Source organism: Vipera berus, assembly GCF_964194415.1.
Source record: "Vipera berus genome assembly, chromosome: 12".
Classification (NCBI taxonomy): domain Eukaryota; kingdom Metazoa; phylum Chordata; class Lepidosauria; order Squamata; family Viperidae; genus Vipera; species Vipera berus.
In genome coordinates, this window is record NC_138215.1 from 21,442,755 (window position 1) to 21,458,328 (window position 15,574).

The 15,574-nt window shown below is 49.0% G+C and overlaps 3 protein-coding genes across 4 annotated transcripts; 2 read left to right on the forward strand and 1 right to left on the reverse strand.

Moving 5' to 3' along the window:
- Positions 1-3,955: 3,955 nt before the first annotated feature.
- PYGO1 (pygopus family PHD finger 1) lies at positions 3,956-5,582 on the forward strand (the record flags this gene model as incomplete). The annotated part of the gene is made up of 3 exons (XM_081337036.1): positions 3,956-4,137; positions 4,227-4,312; positions 4,446-5,582. Exons 1-3 carry the CDS (start codon positions 4,086-4,088, stop codon positions 5,580-5,582), a joined length of 1,275 nt encoding a protein of 424 aa, XP_081193162.1. The 5' UTR covers positions 3,956-4,085.
- A 2,496-nt stretch (positions 5,583-8,078) lies between these two features.
- Positions 8,079-15,080, forward strand: DNAAF4 (dynein axonemal assembly factor 4). Of its 2 annotated transcripts, none has more exons than XM_081337145.1 (9): positions 8,079-8,239; positions 8,326-8,473; positions 8,584-8,735; positions 9,846-10,074; positions 10,808-10,953; positions 12,759-12,868; positions 13,408-13,561; positions 13,857-13,962; positions 14,835-15,080. In XM_081337145.1, the coding sequence occupies exons 1-9, from the start codon at positions 8,123-8,125 to the stop codon at positions 14,933-14,935; spliced, it is 1,263 nt and encodes a 420-aa protein (XP_081193271.1). In that variant the 5' UTR covers positions 8,079-8,122; the 3' UTR covers positions 14,936-15,080. The 2 variants fall into 2 exon arrangements, with proteins under 2 accessions (XP_081193271.1, XP_081193272.1); XM_081337146.1 differs by having other exon boundaries at positions 8,602-8,735.
- Positions 15,081-15,127: 47 nt separating this feature from the next.
- Positions 15,128-15,537, reverse strand: PIERCE2 (piercer of microtubule wall 2; the record flags this gene model as incomplete). The annotated part of the gene is made up of 1 exon (XM_081337151.1): positions 15,128-15,537. The coding sequence occupies exon 1, from the start codon at positions 15,407-15,409 to the stop codon at positions 15,128-15,130; it is 282 nt and encodes a 93-aa protein (XP_081193277.1). The 5' UTR covers positions 15,410-15,537.
- Between the last annotated feature and the right edge of the window lie 37 nt (positions 15,538-15,574).

Consider the following 15,574-nt stretch of genomic DNA (forward strand, 5'->3'; position numbering starts at 1 on the left):
GCCTCGGGAGGAGCAATCTCCAAGGGCCAGCGGGGCAGAGGCTGCAGGCAGCTCGGGGGCCCTCCAGGGGCCACCCCAGCCCCAGGGTCCCACCTGCCTTGTCAATGCCTTCTGGGGTCCACAGTGGGGAGAGCGGGCAGCTTTCCCTTGGCCAGAGGATTCCCCCAAGTGTCCTGGTGGTAATGGTGCCTTCCATTAGATAGTTTTGAACTCACTGCTTGCCTTACTTGTGAAGTTTCTCTGGAGCCCAGAGCGAGGCCTTACATGTGCTCTGCAGGTCGGCTTGGGGGTCCCCCGTTTGTTTCCCTGGCTGGTCCTGCGCATCGGAACCCATGGGACACAGCCCCCAGGCAAGTGCTCGGACGGAGCCCTCTTCCCTAAAGGTGCAGCGGAGCGCCCTTCTTGTTCCCACACAGCTCCTGTTTTATACTACCTCCTTTTAAAGTTATTGTAGTGTTACTGTTTTTTTGTGCTCAGGGTGCAGTTTATTTCTTTTAAGCTGTTTTGTGTGTTGTAAGGGAAACTGACAGGGTATCTCATGTTTTGTTTTGTTCTGAAGTTAATGAGTGAGCGAGTGAATGAGATGATGAGCAAAAGAGAGAGGTCGTATTCACCAAAATTGTAAGCTGACTGATACACTTCCCTTCTGTTTCCATTCAGAAAAGGTTTGGCCAAACATCCCAGATGGATCTCTTGCAGGTGACAGGAAATGTCCGTGTAGGACACGGGGCTGTTTGTGGATCTGAATGGCGTTGGACCGACGGCCTCCCTCCCAGCTCTCCCTGCCCCACTTTGGGGCTGGCCTGTGGCCTTGCAAGAGCCTAGAGGCTGCTGTGTCGGCTGAGAGCTCAGGCCAAGCCAACGTTGTCTTTACCGCCACTTTTGTGATGCAAAGGCTTTAAAGAAAATAATGATCTTGTACCAAAGAATGTTTTGTGGAAAGGAGAAGAAAGCTGCATATTTACCCCAAAAGATAGTTGAAATAGTTAAAACTGCAGCATCAAATAATTTTAACGCCTAAGTGGATATGAACCCAAAGGAGCCGAGAACCAAATGGAGATTAGGAGTGGACTACGTGGTTTTACAATGTGACCTTTAGTATTGTTGCTGCCAGAAATGTTTTATAAAAGTTGAAGTAAGACCCTCTTCAGCTCCAAAGACAAGTGTAATTTTGTTTTCCTTTTCTTCAGCAGTTCTATTAAGTAACAGAAAGAATATTTCTGAATGTTCATTTATACTGGTTGAAGAAAAGGAAACTCATTTGCCAAAGATTGATTGGGAGGCCTTGTTGGTCAACGATGAGGATATCTGCTCGGATGGGCGGCTTGCTGAGTTTTGTAACAATGCACTCCAAGGGCCGCTGTGCTGAGGGGGGGGCTTCTCCAAAGACGTATTTGCTGTGAATATTGACATTTTTGGACCTCTCCTGGGGATAGTGAGGGAGTGCCAGGGCATTCTAATTTGGCAGTTGGCAGCTGAAGGAATGCCCCGTCCCTTGAGCCCTCGGGATGGAGGATCCTGCCCACACTCAGAGGTAGGGCTGGAACAGAGGCATCCTGGCCCAGGAAGGTGCCCTGAGGGCCTTCTTGGGTGTTTCCGCTTCTCCTGTAGAAGGTCCTTTTCTCCCGAGTGCCAGCTCAAGAGAGGGAGAGGTATTTTTAAGTTGGAAATAGTTTGTGTCCAAGGTTGCAGAGCAGCAAATGAAGAAAACCAAAGATATTTAAGGCTATCTCAGTGTAGAAGCCTGTGCTAGGTAGGTAGGTGAGCTTTCTTTACTTTCATTGTTTTTGTTGTATTGTTTTGAATTGGCATCTTTTCAGGTGCCCTCCCACCTTTATCCAGAGAGAGGGGATGAATGATCTTTCCTTCATCTTAGGGCAAACCTGAGCTAGCGCGGGGTGGGCATTGAGGGTGACTCTCACCAGAAGGGCACCTTTGGATGCTTCCTAGCAAAATGGCTGCTTTCCTTCCATCTTCTTTTGAATCCAGGGGATTCAACTGATGTCCCATCAGTTCCTCTGGGACATCCAAGAAAACATTTGGAAGCATGACTTGAATTCCAGCACCCCCACCCCAGTGCACAGACTGAGCTTGTGCCATCAGCAACCTGGACAGGTGGAACGGTTCATGTGGAAACACCTGTAACTAGGTCCTCCAGCCTGAAGAGCTGAAAAATGCCTCTTGAGTGAAGGCCACTTCTCCAAGTATCAGTGCAGGGTATATTATCCATGCAGTGCCAAGCAAAGAGCCAGGTCAGGTGCACAAGGTGTCTGTGTGTGCAGTTTGCAGGCAGTTGAATGTGACTCCCCCTTCCCCAGGCACCCAGGGGACCTCCTGACCTGTATTTGAGGACATGGCTGAGCTGTGTGGATTCACCTACAATGACCTGCAAGCATTGTCATTTGCGAACCTTGCCAGTCATGGCAGGTTCGTTTAGGAGACCCTTATCCCAGGTTTCAGGTTAAAGCACCTGTCTTAATTTTGTTCTGAACACTGTCCTGAAATTATTCATCTGTTTAAAAATAGGTTTATGTTTTTCATCTCGTCCTTGGGGTGCTTCAGAACCCTAGCTGGCATCGTCACCGCAAGATTTGCTCTTTTTTTTTCTGTAACACATTTCTTTGGGCACAACTGTTTTGCTGCTGTTTTTACCCTTCTTGTTCTGAAGCACCATCCCACCCCGAAAGCTGGGCAGTGAAGCCTCAGGAAAAGGGTTATAATGGCACTGCCAGGGCATCCCCTTGCACACCTTGGCTGCCTTGCCTTGATCTCAAAAATGGGTGGCAACACCACCCAACTCTCACTTGGACCTTGGGGTAATTCACCAAATTCACTTTCCATCAGTTTGGAAGAGCAACTAAAACCAGAGCAGGAGGGAAAGGTTGTCCCTGAAGCATCTGAAATCAATCACATCCAGGTTCCAGTTGCGCATTGGAGCAAGTGTGAACCTCATTACTGGGGTGTTCTTTGCCGACTCCTGACTTCTTTTGGGCAACTTGGCACATGGAACTTCCACCCTCCCCAGGTGGGAATGACCCCCCCCTCCCCCAGATGAAAGCCATCTCAATCTTATCGCTGCACACACACACCACCTGCTGCATCAAGCCTGGCACTTTGCTAAATGGTTGTTTAAAACACTTCCCTAGATTCTTGAGGATGTGAATGAATTGCCAGTGTGGGAGTCCGGTGAGGCTTTTTGGCCGAGGGTGTTCTGGCTCCTGCCACTCCTGCTGTTTTCTTGAAGGGCCGTCAACGGCTGGCCGGCCAATGGGGGAAACGAGCTGAATTGTATTAATTTTATATTTGACTCAGGGGATCAGCTCTGTGAACTCCGTTGCGTGAGGACAGTTGGCGATGGTCTGATAATGAATGTACCTTTTAATGTCTTTTTTAAACATTTTGCTTATAATGTGCTTTTTTAAAAAAGGAAACCCACCCCTTTTGATAGCGTAGTGAATGTTTAACTGTGTCCTTCCTCTTTCCCCTCACCGTTCCCAGGCTTGTCCTGATGCTAGCACAAACGTCATGCCAAAAATGAGTAGAAATTTAAATGCCAAAATGTTTATGAAACTGCTGTCTTATACAAATGTATTGCACAGTTGAAATAAAAGTTTCCTCTAGTAATTGGTGGCCTGTTTCCCTTTGAGGGTTCCATTCTTTCCCCAACTCTTCGCGGCGGGGCCCCGAGGAGCGGGAGGGCGCGGGAAACGAGCAACAAGGACAGAACCTGCGCATCGCGGGAAGGCGGGGGGGGGCACGCGCCGGGACGCCACCGACCCCCAATTCCGGCCCACTGCCGGGAAGTGCCTCGCTCGTAGGCAGCCTTCCAAAGCAGCGGGCGGGCAGGGGCTCTCGGAGTCCTCGGGCAACGGAGCGCGTCCTTGGGTGGGGAGCTCGGGAGGTGCAGCGCCCTCCTCCCGGGACGCCCCCGAGGCTCCAACCCGCGAGCGGCCCGGCCGGCCGAGCAGCGGCTCCTGGCGGGGCCCGCCGGCGGAGGGGCTGAGCTGCGCATCGCGGTCGCCGGGTCGGCGGCTGCCTGGGTGCTGCGCCTGCCCGGCGGGGCGGGCCGCCATGCTGCGCCGGCGATGTCCACGGAACACGAGAAGGAGCCTGGCGCGGCTCTCAAGAGGCCCCGAGGTGGGTGCGGCGGCCGGGCCGGGGAGCGGGGCCGGGGGGAAGGGGCACTCCCGGAGCGGCGATACGGAGCTTGCGCTCGGCTCTTGCAGGGGTGGACGGCGGCGTGGAGGGCTTGGCGGGCGCCGGGCTGCAGCTGGGCAGCCCCGACAAGAAGAAGCGCAAGGGCGGCGCGCAGGTAAGCCGGGGCGGCGGCCCGCTTTCCCGCCGGGCCGGGCCGGCGCTGGGGGGGCGGGAGGCGGGTACTGGGAGACGCTGCGGGGCTGGGAGCCCTTCTGCGGGACTCAGGGGTCTGCTCTCGCACCCCGCAGGGCGCCCCCTTCCCTGCGCCTCCCTCCGAGTACGCCCCGCCGCCCAACCCGAGCGCCGAGCACTTGATCGCTGCCAACCCCTTCGACGATAGCTACGCCGCCGCCGCAGCCTACAAGCCCGTGAGTGGCCCCTACTTCGCTGGCCCCGCATATCCCGGCTTCGGGGGCTACAACGCCTTTAGGATGCCGCCTCATCTGCTGCCCCGACTGGCGTCCCCGTACGGGGCACCTGCCTTCCCCCTCCGCCACCGGCCAACCCCCTTTGGCCAGAGCCCAGTGGGAGCGGCCTTCTGCAGGGCTCCAGCCGTGACCTTCAGGTCGCCCGAGAATGCAGCGGGCTTCGGCCACCAGCCCTCCTACAGCACCAGCCAAGCCCTACCCGGGCCCGGCCTGTCCTTCCGGCCCAACCCACGTGAAAACTTTGGCCACATACCCTCGCAGAACGCCGGCCCCATGCCTCCGTCCACCGGGCATTTGAGGCCGGGCCCCAACCCTGCCTTTGGCAGCTCCCTGACAGAGCCCAATCACTCTTATGCTCCCGGGCTGAACAGCTACAGTCAGGCAAAAGCTTTCCCGAAACTGGGGGTCAGCAAGCATCAGTCTCTGCCCCAGCAGTACCACCCCACCTCGCTGGGAGCAGAGGGTCTGCTGAGCTCAGGAAGCACAGATGTAAAGGCCAGCGGGCACCAGCGTGTCCCAGCAGGCACCCCGGAGGGAGTCCTGCCGAAGCACATGGAAAATCTGAACAGTGCCCATGCGAATGGGACCCACGCTAAACCCCGCCTGCCCCATGGAGGTCCTGAGGGAAGCAGTTTAGAGAAAGGTGGGGGGAGCAGCGGGGGCAGCAAAATCCCGCTGCATCCCCCCCAACACGACCACCTGCTCTCTGAGCCAGTTTACCCATGTGGCATTTGTACCCATGAGGTGAATGATGATCAGGACGCCATCCTCTGTGAAGCCTCCTGTCAGAAATGGTTCCATCGGATCTGTACAGGCATGACGGAGTCGGCCTATGGCCTGCTGACCGCAGAGGCTTCGGCAGTCTGGGGCTGCGATACTTGCATGGCAGACAAGGACGTTCAACTGATGCGCACCAGGGAGATGGTGGGACCACCGGCCGTGAACACCGATGTCTGAACAAATCCCCCCCCCCCCCCGGTTTATGAAACTCCATCTTTCCACACATTTTGTTATCTGCCCAAGTGCATTAAGTTTTCATCAGAAGAACTTGAGGTGCTTTCTTCCTGACAGTGAGGTTTAGACCTACAAAAGGACTGCTTTTCTAAAACTACTCTTCAGTCTGCAGATGGAATGTAGTGGAGGAACCATAATGTCACAATATATTTTCAGTACCTGTCACTGTCTTACTCTGTTTCTGCACTTTCTCCAGTTGGAAAAAAAGCAAAGCAGTTCTACGAGATCCCTGGGAAATGATTTGTATGTGAGCTGGAATTAATGAGGGTAACCCGGCTAGTCTTTTTGAATTCTACTGCTATTTTTATAATGCTTATTTCTGATCACATTGGCATTATGTACAGGGCCTTTCTCTTTCTCTCTCATCTCTGTCTCTCTCTCTCTCACACACACACACACATCCTGGCAGGTAATAATAGAGTGTGAGTCACCATGGCTATCAGCCATGGGGGAGGGGGTACCAGCGTGATTGCAGAGTTTTATCCTGGAGATTAAAATTAGAAGAGGCGACCCCACAGAAGCATCTTTAGAGGAATGTTGTTGTTAGCTGCGAAGTCGTGTCCGACCCATCGTGACCCCATGGACAACGTTCCTCCAGGCCTTCCTGTCCTCTACCGTCTTCTGGAGTCCATTTAAGCTCACGCCTACTGCTTCAGTGACTCCATCCAGCCACCTCATTCTCTGTCGTCCCCTTCTTCTCTTGCCCTCAATCTTGAGAGGAATAGCATTAACCAAACGGCCACATCTGCGGGAGATGGGCTGCATCAGTCCAGTGGCCATTTTTGGGAAACCATCTTGAGCATTTGGAGGGGACTTGGATTCTCGGCTGCTTGCCTAAGGAAAAGTTGGTGGAAACCTGACACACTGTCCCAATTCCTTTGTACTTAAGTTGGATGGGAACATGATTCATACTGTTTCCCTCCTTGAGGGAATCTGGTTAGTCATCCCAGGCAGTGGGGAAGTTTCCCAGGTAGCAACTACCACAGCAATACAGCTGTGCAGATGAATCCAAAATTTGGTTCTGATCATACAATCTGGGAATTCTAATATCTCCATTTAGCAAATGGCAAGATGCCTTTATGACTGAAGATCAACAATAAAAATGAATGAACAAATGAACACTACACTAAATATTTGTTTTTCTTTAGTTTGTCTTGGAGATAAATCAGAATGGATCTGTATCTCTGGGCTGGAAAGAATTGGAGCAAAAATAATAATTTGGGTAACTTAAGGCAGAAGTAAATGATGGAAGTCAACTTAGAAATCTAGTAGGTATCTCAAGAGATCTGTTGTGATTGTAGCTTCCATGCTCCTGGAATTTGGGGAAGGGACAAACACCCTCTGTTGTGACTAGTTCTCCCCCATTCCTGGTTCAGGTGTCTGTGTGGCTTTAAAACACCTGGCCATCTATTAGCTGGTCCAAAGTAGAGTTTCAGAGCAGGCAGGGGTTTTGCTGCTGCTGCTCATTCTACAGATCTGGCCCTGTGCTCTTCCCCCCCCCCACACACACACACAGAAGCCACTCAAGTTGAGAGGAAAGTACACAACTTGTGAACCCTTCCCTTTTCCCCATCTATCTGTGCCCTAATTATGTGTGGAATAACACTTCACGTGTACAAATTGTGGGGATGTTTAAATACCCTTAATGTGGGACTTTAGTTCTGAGATATTTTTTAAAAATAAAATCAGTGACTTACGTTTTTATTTTTAATAGGAATTTTGCTATCCATGCTTAAATATGTGTACCTTGTTATATATAAATAGAGCCTTGCTTGCTAGTAATGTGTAACATACATACTCGGCAATGTGTCTTTTCGGTTGAATGTGATTTAGTTTCATATTAAAACTTGTCTTTTCTTATGTATGCTTACCTATACCTGTTTGGGGGATATCAGTTGAGTAATTTTTATACAATCTCAAATGTGTTCCACATTGGTGACATTTATTTTTGCAGCAACTTTTAAAATAAAGAGCATGTCTGAAATAACACATGCAATAGGACTGTAATGCGTGGCAAAGTTGATGTATGTAATTCAAATTGGAATCGAGCTCCCAGACTTTGTCCGTTATTGTTCCCTTAGTACGAAATGAAATTACTATGTAATACAAATGATTTCATATCATGGCGCCTGTGTGAGCTACTCTATGAAGTATAAGAATGACGTTTCAGTTTCTGTGTTGATGGATGGCGAGCTGAGCGAAACTCACGCCAATGATTAAACCGGTTTTTGATGTATTTTGTCGTTCGTGGAATTTGTGTCCGCTCTGATTGTCCTCTTCTGGGAAACGGGTGCCGCAACACCGTCCGTTTCCCTTCAGCGACGGCGAACGAGCACCGGCCCGGGACGCTCGGGCCGCGGACGGACCACTGACGGCGGAGGGCCCGCGCAGGCGCAGGCGGCTGGAGCGACTTCCGGCGGAAGTCTGCGGGAGGGACGGCGTTCCCGGCAGCCCTCCTGCCCAGCGTCCTGGCAACGGCTGCCATGCCCGTCTGGGTGCGCGACTTCAGCTGGGAGCAGACGGCCGAGGCCGTGCGCCTGACCGTGCCGCTGAGGGCCGCCCGCCGCCACGGCGTCTTCTGCACCGACCGCTACCTCAAGGTGGGTGCGGGGGGCGGCGCGGGGGGCGCTGCCCGGCGGCGGCGGCGGAGGACGCCAGGTAACCCGCTGCTGCCCGCCTCCCGCAGGTGAGCGCGCCGCCGCTGCTCTTCGAAGCCGCGCTCTTCGCCCCCATCGACGCCGAGCGCAGCCGCGCCGAGATCCGGGATGGCTGCGTCATCTTCACCCTGCTCAAGAAGGAAGCGGCCCCGTGGGCGTCCCTGCGGGCGGAGGACGGTGAGGACCGGGTTGGGCCGGGGGGCCTCCGCTGCGGGTGGGGGTGCCGCCCATATCCTGCCCTGCAGCCCGTGAGGCCGCTTTCTCTCTCCTGCCCTGGACCTTTCCAGCCGGAATGGCTTTTTCAGGGAACGAAGCAAAGATGCGGGAAATTCGCGAGGAGGCCGTCCGCCAAGCTCAAGAGGAGGCCCGAGCGAAAGCAGCGGCGAAGTCTGCAGAGAAACGGGAACGCAGCAGACTTGCTCTGGATGCCACCGTCAAGGTAAACGGCCCTCCTCCAAGGAGATAAAGCACCGCTAATGGTTGTTGTCAAAGTCCGCCTGGTTTGCCTTTCAGCCTTAGAATTCTGAGCATCAGCCTCTTGATGGTCTGTCTCTTTCCTCCTTCCTTTTCTCCCCTCCCCCCAATTATAATATATCTCTGGCCTTTCTACTTTATGGGCCACGGAGCCATCTCTTCAGAAGTACTATTCCTCAAATAAGGGTACCTTAATTACAGGTAGAGATAACCTTCGTCCAGCGCTTTACCACGTTGTTATGTCTAAGCTATACATCTTGTTGGCCTTGTATTGTCTTGTCTGAACCCGCATTGATTCTTTTTCTTTCTCAAACCATGGCAGCTTCATTCCCTGGCACATCTTTTGGTTTTTTCTTATTGCAACTGTTCTTAAGTTTGGATCAACTGGCCCTCTATTCTTTCTGCAACAATTGAATTCCAATTCCCCTTGTCCTATTACACTTGTTTCCCTGCTTCTATTCATAGGTCTCAGCCTCAAAGTTTCTCTCCACTAAACCTGGGTCCTCCGTTCTTTTTTTCCTTCTCGCTCACCTCTTTTCCATTGGAGTGGAACTCTTGCTTTTCCTATCACCCATTGGATGGGTTACCAATTCTGATGAACATCCAGTCTCCACCTACTTCACTCTTCCAAGTGCTAGCAATGTCTGTATATGTATATGCAACTCAGAGTCATTTGTGATTGGAGCAACCCGTAAGCCTATTAAAATTAATACATAAAAGGCTAATACTGAAAGGCTTGTGGAAATGAGGAGGTATTATACTGTCTGTAGGTGAATGAAGAATTATAATTAAAACTAGTTTAGCTGTTCATTACCATTTGCTGTGGGAAATCACTTCAGATGCATTTCTGTATATATTATGCTCTGATGATACTGTAGAGAAGAGATACAGATGCCTTTCATTTTTATGGGGCAGGCTACTAAATTATGCCTTAAGTTTAACTTCCCTGTGGCCTGAAAATAGTGTCTCTGAAAGTAGGAATCTTAATTATCTGCCTGATAAGAAATAAATAAGGAGGAAGCTTGCTCCTTAACTGAAAAATAATTCCAGAATGAATGTCCTATAATTCAAACAGCTAGAAGAAGCAGAAAGAAAAAGAATAGAAGAGCTAAAAGAACAAGAACGGAAAAAAGCCACTGAGGAGATTGAGGTGTGGAAAAGGCAGAATGAGATGCAAAAGAAAGTATGTACTAAGTTCCAGTTGCCAGATAGAAATACCGAAGTCCCCAGAGAAATAAAAGAATGCCAGAACTTGGAATCTTTTGCTGGAAAGGGAGTGTCCACATCAGGAGCATTAACTAAAGGTATTAATGTTCTCATTATGTTACCATATGGACATTGCACTTTCTTTCATGGGACACTGGAGTCTTTATGCTTTGCTGTGGCTGTTTGTGTTTATTTAAAATATTTTTAAAAATATTAAAAGCCTCCCATGTTGAATTTCATTGTACAGATTCACAACATATAATGTGAACTAACCATAACCCTTTCAAAAAAACACATACTATTCAAAACCATTTTTCAAACAATGCTGAACAATTATCGTAGTGCCTTATTTTGTCAGCCCGAGGAAAGGGTTAGAGATAAAGGCACTTGCAGGCATTCAGCCTCTGAACTCTGCTTCATGGTCTGCAGTGATATGACTTTGGGGGAAACAGACTGAGGGTGTTAAGCCCCAGCAATAGTAAAAGTTTGGCAAAGAATCTCAGTCTGTCTTCTCCCTAACTCACTATACAGTTAAGAGGGAGAATGGGGAGAACCCGGCTGGGAGATTCTGTTTCTGAAGCCTATATCAATGAAATATAATCCCATTCAGATCTGGCTCGAAGGCTGGCATGATACAAGTGTACACCATCAGCTCTGTATTCTTTTTTCTGTTTTTCCTCCATCTACCCTTCTATATCTGCAGACATCTGCCTTATAAGCATCAGAAACAAGAGACATATCTGTGGCTAGGCTCCTTTTTCTTCCTTAATGCTACTGTTAACTATGAACAGGAATATAGCATTAAACAGCTTTTGTGTTTGACTATTACAGGTAGAAATTATGGAAATATGTTTTCAGAAAAGATAAAGGAAGATTCTGTTCCTTCTCCACGCCCTCTCGGTAGCATTATGATACATTTTACACCTCGTGTCTTTCCAACAGCCCTTAGAGAATCACGGATCCCAGAGGAGGAAGAGGTAGGGGGCTTGGCTGCTTTGTACCACGGAGGGCTGGCATTCAGAGGAGTTGCAACAAGTTATTAGAGAAGAGAGGGGGCTTGCTTCCTCTACTACTTTTTCAGCACCAAGGTTGAAAAAATATTCAATGTCCTTCTGTGGGAAAGGCACCAGCAACTTGTCTTGAGCCATGCCTCATAAAACAGTGAGGAACTATAGTGGCTTGTGAAGAGTATGATTTTCCCAGTCAATATTCTCCTTCCTTTTTCCTGCAGATCTGGAATAAATGCTCCCCAATGTTTCATGATGCATGGCTTGAAGCCGTAGGCCCAAGGAAAGGGGATGGTCTTATTAAATACTTTGGCAAAGAAGAGGTAGGACCAGGAATGCATATTCAATCCCACTGCATTACCTGTAGAGATCCACAGAGCCTTGGAGACACCATATAGGAACAATTCCAGACAAACATACAGAATGCTGGCAGGAATAGCCAACACTCCAGAAGATAAGCTTAAGATACAGGAGGATCTGGACAGACCGGAACACTGGGCGCTAACAAAATGAAATTCAATGGTGGGAAAAAAGGTTCTACATTTAGGCAAGAAAAACCAAATGCACAGGTATAGTATAGGCCGGGTACCTTGCTCAATAGTAGTAACGGTGAGAGGCATCTTAGAGTCTTAGTGGACGACCACTTAAATATGAGCCAGCAGTGTGCTGCAGCTGCCAAAAAAGCAACACAGTGCTGGGCTGCATTAACAGAGGGATAGAATCAAGATCACCTGAAGTGTTAATACCACCTTACAATGCCTTGGTAAGGCCATACTTGGAATACTGCATCCAATTTTGGTCACCACGATGTAAAAAAGATGTTGAGACTTTAGAAAGAGTACAGAGAAGAGCAACAAAGATGATTAGGGGACTGGAGGCTAAAACATATAATGAACAGTTGCTGGAATTGGGTGTGTCTAGTTTAATAAAGAGAAGGACTAGGGATGACATGATAGCAGCCTTCCAATATCTCAGGGGCTGCCACAAAGAAGAGGGAGTCAAGCTATTCTCCAAAGCACCTGAAGGTAGGATAAGAAGCAATGGATGGAAACTAATCAAAGAGAGAAGCAACCTGAAACTAAGGAGAAATTTCCTGATAGAACAATTAATCAGTGAAACAACCTGCCTCCAGAAGTTGTGAATGTTCCAACACTGGAAGAGCCACTTGTCTGAAATGGTGTAGGGTTTCCTGCCTGAGCAGGGAGTTGGACTAGAAGACCTCCAAGGTCCCTTCTAGGCCTACCTAGAAGGACTGGCATCGCCTTAATAGCAATGTCTTGGAAACAAAATGTTAGAAAATGGGGATAGCACATAAGTTGTACTTGAAGGAAAAATCTCAAATGCCAAAGTGCATACAATAAGTGTAAACTCAATGTTTAAGGGAGGTCGGTTACAGAGAGATTTTATGATGTCTATGTATGCAGTGCTTCACTGTTCTAATTGTAGATCACAAAAACAAACATTTTAACTACAAACTTTGTCATAAATTAGAGGAAATACAACATATACCAACTGTAGAGAAATGTTGTCATTTCTGTTCAGGAATTCTTTCTGTTAACAGAAATCACAGAAGAGGCAGCCTCTGCAAGAGCAGGATGTCAGTAGCAACAAGCTTTACTAGTTGCACGGAATCTTTTGAGCCTCTCTGAGTAGAATCCTAGGCAGGAAGGGTTTATTTTGAAACCATGCCTTTCTGATGGCTTACCTAGGAGCATAGAGCTGATGTGTGTGTGTGTGTGTGTGTGTGTGTGTGTGTGTGTGCATTTTATTTGCAGTGGCTGTGTAAACAAGCAGAGGCTCGCAGGATAATAAATGCAGACATTGCTGAGATCGAGGATTTAAAAGAGGAGGAGAAGAACCCAGAGTGGCTGAAAGACAAGGGAAAGTGAGTTTGGAACGGACTTCCCAAAGGTGGTCTCCAAAACCTGCTATGGCTTAGAGTTGGGGGGAAAGAGGGCAGTTTGTTGGGTTTGAATATTCATGTTCATTAGTATGCAACCTTCTCTCTCCTGCATTCTTCTTCCTTACACTGAGCCAGAATGGCTGCTGCTGAGTGCTCCCTTCTGTAACAGCGTTTTCAAGGCAGTCGTCGTGTAACTGGGCTTTTCATTAATTATAATGAAATGGGTGTGTCATATATACATACCAAGATAAGATGGTTAGGTTATTGTTTATTTGGTTTTAAGACTTCTGTTTCAGTTTCTTGTAAACCTTATGGAGTCTGCAGTGTGCGTAGTATGCTGTCAGTAAGTAAAAAAAATACATTTGCTGAGTCACAAAGCCCTGTATATATGTTCAGCTTTTACTAAAGAAGTAGGCAGTTGACATAATCAGTTAATGGTCCTTTAGTAAAGATGCCAAAGTTTTAAACCCTGTTGGAAATGCAGGAGTTATTCCTTCGTTCACAAGAATCTTTTTTTTTAGCAAAATGTTTGAAACTGGTAACTATCTGGCTGCTGTCAATGCTTACAACTTGGCAATTCGTATTAATAATAAGATACCAACCTTATATTTGAATCGAGCTGCTTGCCACCTGAGGCTGAGAAATCTACATAAAGCAATTGAGGATTCCTCTCAGGTATTTGACCTTTATAGCCCTTTGTAGCATTGGACCATGCTATCTGGGGATCCCCTTCCTCTGGTCACATCAGTCCACCCCATCAGAGATGGCAGGGAAGGCATGGTTCCCACCCGAGATAAAATCCACTCAAATTTAGAGGGTGCCTTTTGTATCCACTTACGAAGCTTCCACTCAAGGCTGCTTTTAAAGAGGATATAGTTGTGCTCTTGAACTGATAGAAAGGACCTAAATGATGGAGTTACAATCAAAGATGGGTTAGCTCACAGTCCATCTGTACATTTTATTTTGCCAGGCCTTGGATTTGCTCAGCCCTCCTGTTTCCAACAATGCCCAGGCAAGATTGAAAGCTCACCTGAGGCGTGGCACAGCATTCTGTGAACTGGAATTGTATACTGAAGGTAAGGTACTGAAGGTGTCTTTGAAAGGCAAAATGCCTCTACTTTTATTTATGTTCCATTATACTCCTGTCATTTTCTCCTTACAAGAAAGGATTATGTAGGTTTAAATGCAGTGCTTCTTGAAACCACTAGAAATGAGCAACTGTACTAAAAATTTTTACCTAAGATATTTGAGGAGGGGAAAATCTTATTTTTAGGCTCAGAACATCTGTTTTTGTCAAACTCCAAATTCTTTCCAAGTCCAGTCCTGCGTGAATCTGTTGCCTGCTAATTAAGAACTTGTTCAACAGCTTTCTTGCATCAGTCTTTTATAATTTCTACCATCCTGTGTCAAAAGAAATGTGGCTGTTCCTTTCTTCTCCTGTCTCTTCTTAGGCTCTTCTTGTCAGTTGTATTGTTCTAGTTTAGTGTGTCTCCCAGAGAACAATGTAGAAAAGTTCCATAGGGCGTATGCCAAAAGATATTAATCACAGTAATTCAAAAACCATCACCACCAATATAGCTTGGCACATTCACATTCTTCATTGTTATTTGTGAAATGTGATTTGGGATTCTAGCTTATGATTTTGCAATCATTTATAAAATGCTAATTGTGGAGATGGGGTTGGTGTTTTGTATTTAGATTAAATTACTTGCATTTTACTAAACTTCACATAGTCTACTGATTTCCTATATTAAGAGGCTGGGAAGCCCCGGTACTCGGTGTCTGAGGAGTTGTGTTGTGGACCCCGATCTTCTAGGAATCTAGGCTTACCCTGGGTGTAAAGCTATTTTGTGGGAGGCTGTTAATGCTGTTACATAAATTGTACCATATCTGTAGGACATGGCATGTGGCTTCAGAGACAAATTATGGGTGCTAATGATTACTCTAGGCCTTCAAGATTATCTCGCTGCTCTCAAGATTGAACCTACGGATAAAAATATAGAACAGGATGTGGAGAAGATTCGGCGCATAATTCAAGGCAATGAGTAGAAAAATTCTCCCGGCAAGTTTAGGGTTTTTTTCCTACTGGATGTCCTCCTCGGCTGGAGCCTCGCTCGCAGAGCAAAAGGGCTGGAAGGCACTCCGGGAGGGGGAGATGCTCCTGTGCCCAATAAAGTCGCCGCTGCTCCCTTCATCTCTCCAGTTTCTCCCTGACGGGGCGCGCGGGAAGTGGGTGGCCGGCTACACAGGCGAGCGGTCGGCGCCCGTGTTGATCCCGTTGTGCTGCGGCGGCCCGGCGGCGGCCAGGCGGGCGGTGAAGGCGCTCTCCAGCGGGCAGAAGCGGCAGGGCGCCGTGGCCGAGGTCGGCCGCAGGGCGCCGTACTGGCTCGCAGTGGTCTTGTAGAGGAGCGGTACCGCCGCGCTGAAGCGCGTGCCCGTCAGCAACGCCCGCGTGTCCGCCGGGCACGTGAAGACCGGGTTGGCCCCGGAGACGCGCCGCGGCCCGTCTCCCCCGGCGGCCATCTAGCCCGGCGGCGGCTTTTGCGGCGAGCTGCCCTCCGCGTCGCCAGGGTAACGGCTGGGCCCCGCCCTTTGTTGATGCGCGAGGCCGCCCGCCCTCGGCCGCGCTCCCCCCTGGGGCGTGTAGTCCCTCAGCGGCCAGCCTGCCGCAGCGCCGGGCGGAGGCGG

What these genes read in the sequence shown, in the direction of transcription:
- DNAAF4 (XM_081337145.1), top strand. Translation starts at nt 8,123, where the DNA reads ATGCCCGTCTGGGTGCGCGACTTCAGCTGGGAGCAGACGGCCGAGGCC. An exon ending in GCACCGACCGCTACCTCAAG is followed by an intron (nt 8,240 to 8,325) that starts GTGGGTGCGGGG and finishes CGCCTCCCGCAG; the next exon opens with GTGAGCGCGCCGCCGCTGCT. An exon ending in CTCTGGATGCCACCGTCAAG is followed by an intron (nt 8,736 to 9,845) that starts GTAAACGGCCCT and finishes TAATTCAAACAG; the next exon opens with CTAGAAGAAGCAGAAAGAAA.